Source organism: Mustela nivalis (genome assembly GCF_964662115.1).
Source record: "Mustela nivalis genome assembly, chromosome: 2".
Classification (NCBI taxonomy): Eukaryota; Metazoa; Chordata; class Mammalia; order Carnivora; family Mustelidae; genus Mustela; species Mustela nivalis.
The window spans coordinates 37,414,564-37,420,954 of NC_139021.1; the positions used below are offsets into that span (position 1 = coordinate 37,414,564).

The window sequence follows — 6,391 nt, forward strand, 5'->3', positions numbered from 1 at the left end:
AAAGAAAGGGGCTCTCATTTTATGAGCTTCCAGAGCCAGCAACAGTTTCTAAGCTACTGCTCTTGCTAGCAACACAGTAATGTTTGCCTCCAGGAGAGAAGACAACAGTAAACCTCTGTTGAGTTAAGAAAGACAACAGGACCTTATTTCTAAACATCTTAAAAAATAAATATTGCAAAAACATGCTTATATATAAGACACAGCAAATTTTCATCAAATGGCCTAGACTGGGAACCTCAGCTAGAAATAAATATCTCTATGACCCCCCCCTTGGAAAGATGAAGGCCAGGCTTTGAAGGGTCTTCAGATATTCCACGATTTGGCCTACATGTAGCTGAAGGCCTGTCCCTAATGCTTCTCTTCTTAGGGGAAAAAAAAAAATTCAGTCATCACTACATGTTTAACAGAGTAACATTCTCTAAAGGTGACATTTACAAGATGAACATTAGTGTACATCATTCTAAAGGTGAACCGGGGTACCCATGCTAGCCACATTGCTACAGATAATTTGTAAAAACAACTCATGGACTTGCATCGGTCCGTGTGCTCCACTTCGGATTCTTTGTTTTGGTAACAATACTAAATGAAAGCAATGGATAAAGAACTGAGATTTTGTTTTTGTATGACTGAGCAAAATCTCATCACAGCCTTGCTGACCCCTCGGATGGGTTTCCACCGGACAGACCTGTGGGGGCTTTTGGGACAGAACTCACACAACAACCTCAGAAACAAGAGCACAAACAACTCACAAGACAGTACTGGGTCACAAGCACTAGAGTAGAGCACAAGATACACAGAAAAATTAGCATTCTGGGTGGTACTCATCTGGCAGAAAGGGGAACATTTTTATGCCCATGAAGCAAAGACCAGTGAGTATCATTTCACAGAAGGGTGCAAAGGCATGATGTCTAATGCAGCACCCTCTAAAAAAGATTCTAAATGCTGGGGAAGCAACCTGGGGTGCATAGCCCATACATCTCTCCCCTGTGGGGCTGGGCCTACTCCTTATGCCATAACCCTAAGGTGCCCGAACTGTGTCGGAGGCACAAGATGCAACCCGGCAGTGTGGGTTTGAGGGTGACAAGTCCTCTCGGCTAATGTAGGGAATCATTTAAACTTAGTTCACTTGGTGAGCTCCTGCTCATATTCGTCAGGCTTGCCATGAGGGATTTAACTTTATGGGCATAGTAGTCCCTTAAATTGACGGAAGGGACCTCCTTCATTCCATCTCCAAAGTCACAGCTGCGCATGGCACTCTCCAGTTGCTTTTGGCGCCGGTAAAAGTGGGAGAACTTATTGAAGATTAAGGTGATGGGCAGTACCACCACTAGGATACCAGCCAGGATGCAGGCAGAGGCGGTCAACTTCCCTGCGGTAGTTCCCGGGACCACATCCCCATATCCTACAGTGGTCATGCTGACGGTGGCCCACCACCAGCAGGCAGGGATGGTGGTCAGGCCCTCGTTCTCCTCCTTTTCAATGGTGTAGGCCACGACGGAGAAGATGGAAATGCCCACAGAGAGATAGAGCAAAAGCAACCCGACTTCTTTGTAGCTGTATTTTAGGGTGGCCCCCAGGGAGCGGAGGCCAGTGGAGTGTCTAGCCAGCTTTAGGATGCGGAAAATCCGCATCAGCCTCAGGACCTGGGCCACTCTGCCCAAGTTGGCCAAGGTAGGTGTGCTCTCCACCACTAGGTTCACCACCAAAGTGATGTAAAAGGGGACGATGGACATGAGGTCAATAAGGTTGAGGGCATTCTTAAAAAATTTGAGGAAGTCAGGGGCCACAGCAAACCTGGCCACCAGCTCAAATGTGAACCAGGCGATACCAAAGTGCTCTACAATTTCGAATCTGGGGTCCTCCCCAGGGTTGCCCTGGCTGTCAGGTATCTGGAAATCCGGCAGGCTATTCAGGCACATGGTGATGATGGACCCCAACACCACCAGGATAGACAAGATGCTGAAGACCCTGCTCAAGACTGAGTAGCCAGGGTTGTCCAGCGCCAGCCACAGCTGCCTGCGGAAGTTGCCCAGCGGCTGCCCGTCAAACTTGGAGGCGTCGTTGTAGAACGCCAGGATCTCATCAAAGGAGGAAGTAGTGCTTTCTTGGTCGCTCTGCTCGTCCCACTTCTCCTGCTCCGGCTCCACTTTGCGGCCATGGTAGCTGTAGCTACAGCAGGAGTCAATGAAGAACTCGTTTATGCCCCAGTACTCGATCTCCTGGCTGAAGGAGAAGACACACAGCTCGGCCATGACATGAAGCTTGCCCGTGTGGTAGAAATGCAGCACGTAGGGGAAGAGCTCGGGGTTGCGATCGAAGTAGAACTCACGCTGGACATCGTCGTAGTCATCGCAGAGCTCCAGAATGGCCTCGCGCGAGTGGCAGAGGAGCAGCCGGCCCAGGCGCGTCTCAGGGAAGCGCAGCAGGGTGTGCGAGCGCAGCCGCCTCTTGAAGCCTCCTACATTGATGCGGATCTCTCCGTCTTCGACGTTGGCCTCAGACACGTCCCACAGACTCTGGCGGGTCATGCTGGAGACGCCCGAAAGCCCGTGCCGCGCGGGGGCGCTACACCTGCAGGAGGAGGAAACCACGTCTTGAGAGCGCCGAGCGCCCACAGCTGGGGCGCCCCTTTCTTTTCTCCCCACCCGTCTCTGGCGAGCCCCAGTCCTCCCCGGGCGGGTCTCTAGGGTGTGAGGGCGCTGGGATAGGGGGAAGGTTCCATGGGGTTTGGCCCCTTCCCAAAGAAAGGTTAGAGAGGAGAGGGTGTATTTTCAGTGGCATGGCCGCGCCTCCACCCCCCCCGGGGGGGTCCTGTCGATCGCTTTACGCTTGCGGGGGTCACCCCCCCCGCCTTTGAAAGCCCAGTGGGGCTGAGAGCTGACCTTGCCCGTAGGCGGGCGGAGGAGACGCCCCCGCCCGCTCGCCGCAGACATGCGGGACTGTACCTGGGATGTGCACGGACATGGCTGGGCCGAGGTGGGGGGCGCGCAGCTTCGGGAGGGGGGCGGGGAAATACACCGCTCGTGTTTGTAAACCCGGCCTCTGGGTAGGGGGCCAGCCTGGCGTCCCCTGCGTCCAGCCCTCAAGACTGGAGCTTCCTCGACCCCCGCCCCGGGCCTCCCCGCCCGCCTGGCGCGGTGCCCCGGAGCCGCGTGCGCCGCGCCTTACCCGGCGGAGCTGCCAGGGCTCGCCCTGCGCGTTCTGGAAGCGCTTACCTGCGAGCACGGGGGCCCGCGGCCGAGGCCGGCGGGAAACTTCCCCGACCTGCTTGTTAGCATCGCTGCGGTCGCCGCTGCTAGCTGGCTGTGCGTGTGCGCGCGGGTGCGACTGTGTGTGCGCCTGTGTGTGCGCCCGGCGGGTCGGCGGGCGGGGTCCGCCAAGCGTCTCCTCCTGTCTCCGGCCGGAGATGCCGCCGCCGCCGCCCGCAGTTGCGGGAGGCTCACAGGTGGCTGCGTGGCCCGGCCGCTTGCAGAGCCCCCTTCTCTCGATCCGCATGCCCTCAGCCCCGGAGAGAGACAACAGCCCGCGCCGCGGGCGCCCGCGGGAGCCGGAGCGGGAACGGAGCCGGTGCGCCTCGACTTGGCCCTGCGCTGGGACGCAGCTCCGTGGTGCTGAAAGGACAGCTCCACGCGCCCCAGCACCAGGCGCGGCCGCCGCCCAGACTCGGGAGGTGCAGCTGCCGCCGCGTCGGCTTCGCGATTCTCCTCGGGCGCGTCACCGCGACCCCTCTGCGCCCCCGGCTCGCTACATGGCCGGCACCTTTCCCATCCTTCGGTGACAGCTGTTATTGCCACGCTTCCCTCTCCCAGGGTGCAGGAAGGGGACTGCCTACGGTGACCTTTTCCCACTGGGTGCCGGGCGAGAGTCTAGCTGGGGAAGGAGGGGCCGCTTGCATGAGTCTGGGGGAAGGGCAGGGCTCGAGAAATCCCGGCTTTCCCCTTTTGGGGACCTGAGGCAAAGTTTCCTGAAGCTGGGGGTGGGCGTTGGGGAAAGGCAGTGGGAGGGAAGGAAAGAAAAGGGTCAGGGAAACCTGAGGTCAGCTCATCTCAGCTTGCCAGGGGTGGCATCGCAGGCACCACCCCTGGGAGGGAGTCAAGGAGTTCATTGGGGGAATTCTGTATGGACACCCAGTGTGTAGTGTACAGGCTGGTGTGGTGTGCAGGATTTAGAGGATGATAGTGAGCTGTGTGTGTATGTGTGTGTGTAGTCCAAGGACAGTAGGACTGTTTAGTGTCTGCATGTGTAGCGTTGATAAAAATGGAACCTCTAAAGGATGAGGAGGTGTGTACAGCACGTCAGAACAGGAGAACCTAGGGCATGTCAGTGATGCCTGTTACAATTGGTGACTGTATGCAGTGGGCTGCATGCAGTGTAGTATTCAGTGGCACTGAGATGGGACCTGTGTGTGATAAAACGAGCACTGTATGCCTGTGGACACAGTGGGGACCGTGCAGGCATGGATCTGGTGGAGATGTGCTCAGTCCCTGTGTCCGCGTTCCCTAAGAGACTTGGGACCAAAATCTGAGGTCTTGGTCTTCAAAGATTGCTCCTTAAATCATTGCCTGTTGCCTGAGTTGAGACATCAACCCACAGTCTCTGGGGAGCCCCCTATCCTTAGTCTTTCAGCCCTTTTCATAGACCCCATTTGCAAAGACTGGAGCACCATGTGAGTTAGCAGGGAGCTAGTGGGCGACAGACTTGGGTCAGAAGTACTGGAGAAAGTCCTTGTGGTGTGGCTCTGGACCCACAGGAAAACCAGTCCAGCAACAGGGGAAAGCACATCCTCTCTGTATGTGGACCTGGCCATGCTGTCCCATCTAGACAGGTGCTCTGGGAAGCACCAGTGCTTTGCAGCTCCCTGGATGGCCTGGGGAAGCCCCCTGATCTGGCTTTATATGGGAGTTCCTGAATCCAAGCCTGCCTTCCCTTACAGGAGACTCTCCTTGTGCCAGCCTTGCTGGTCTTCGGGTATGGATGCGGAGGGTGGGAGGGCTGTGTGCAATGTGGGGCCTGCTGAGAGGGTCCCCTGGCCATGTCCCTGCACAATCTGCAAATGCAAGGAGTTCCAGGGAGGCCAGCACTTGTGGTGGTGGTGGTGGGGGGGAGAATAGGGTGGTAAGGGCCTCATGAGTGTCCTTTCTCTTGTGTCTGATGCTTTTAAAAGAGGTGTATGTTGGGGCGCCTGGGTGGCTCAGTGGGTTAAGCCACTGCCTTCAGCTCAGGTCATGATCTCAGGGTCCTGGGATCGAGCTTCGCATTGGGCTGTCTGCTCAGCAGGGAGCCTGCTTCCCCCTCTTTCTCTGCCTGCTTCTCTGCCTACTTGTGATCTTTCTCCCTGTCAAATAAATAAATAAAATCTTAAAAAAAAAAAAAAAGAGGTGTGTGTGTGTGTGTGTGTGTGTGTGTGTGTGTGTATGGGGCAGAGAGAGAAAGAATCTGGTATTTGTCCTCTTTGTCTCTATCTCTGTTTCTGTTGAGGTCTGCGAGTTTGGAGCATGCATACCTCATACTACCGCCCTCCCCCATCCAGGTCTGTTGGATCTATCCTTTGAAGTCTGTGGCTCCCTCCACACCTGGCTAACTTACAGTCTGGAGTCCCCTGGATATCCTTTACCCCCATGGGAGTGCTGCTGAGAGTGTGCTTAGGGAGCATGTGTGTGTATAAGGACATGCATGATTGCTGTGTTGCTGCCTCTTTTAATCTTCTTTCACCCCCTCTCGCCCCCTCCCACACCTTGGGGACAGCGGTGGCTATGAGATCTCTCTGCTGCAGGTGTCCTTCACAGTAGCACCTGGGGGCTGGCTCTGTGTGCTCTGTGGCTTGCTCTGGCTCTTGGCTCCCATCCCCACTGGGTGCTGCCTGGCTTCTGGCCACCCCAAAGCTCACAGCCCCCCTTCTGCTGTGTGGTTTCTGCTGCATGGCCACTGTTCCCAGCCACTCCCATTCCCTTAGTCTCACTACTGACTCTCCCTGGTTTAGCTTAGTGTTTAAATCGCCTTCTCTTGTCGAATTAGAGGTTCCCTCTCTCCAGAGAAAAGCTTGGGCTTGGTAACTCTGGGGTTCTCTTCCCTCCCCTGCTTTATTTATCTGCCTGCCTCCTTCTGTTCCTGTCTGTTTTTGTTCTTGCTCATTCCTTCTTCTTTTATGTTCATGGGAGATTTCACTCCATGGGCCCATGATGTGAGAGTCCCCTCTGCATTCTTTTTCTCTTTGTTTCTCCCACACCCACGACCACCCTACCTGTGCTCTGCCCAGGCCTATTGAGCCCACTGAGCTTTCACTCTGTACCCGACTCCCACCTGCCCCCTTCCTCCTTCCTCTTTCCCATTCCCCTTCCTTTCCTCCCTCTCCACCACTCTCTTGTCTACTTCCTCAGCCCACAGAGCTGTG

At 55.8% G+C, this 6,391-nt stretch overlaps 1 protein-coding gene across 1 annotated transcript; it reads right to left on the reverse strand.

Moving 5' to 3' along the window:
- Positions 1-999: 999 nt before the first annotated feature.
- KCNS2 (potassium voltage-gated channel modifier subfamily S member 2) lies at positions 1,000-3,482 on the reverse strand. The gene is made up of 2 exons (XM_082720061.1): positions 3,216-3,482; positions 1,000-2,571 (listed from the first exon to the last, which is right to left on the reverse strand). Exon 2 carries the CDS (start codon positions 2,526-2,528, stop codon positions 1,095-1,097), a length of 1,434 nt encoding a protein of 477 aa, XP_082576187.1. The 5' UTR covers positions 2,529-2,571; positions 3,216-3,482; the 3' UTR covers positions 1,000-1,094.
- Between the last annotated feature and the right edge of the window lie 2,909 nt (positions 3,483-6,391).

What these genes read in the sequence shown, in the direction of transcription:
- KCNS2 (XM_082720061.1), bottom strand. Translation starts at nt 2,528, where the DNA reads ATGACCCGCCAGAGTCTGTGGGACGTGTCTGAGGCCAACGTCGAAGAC.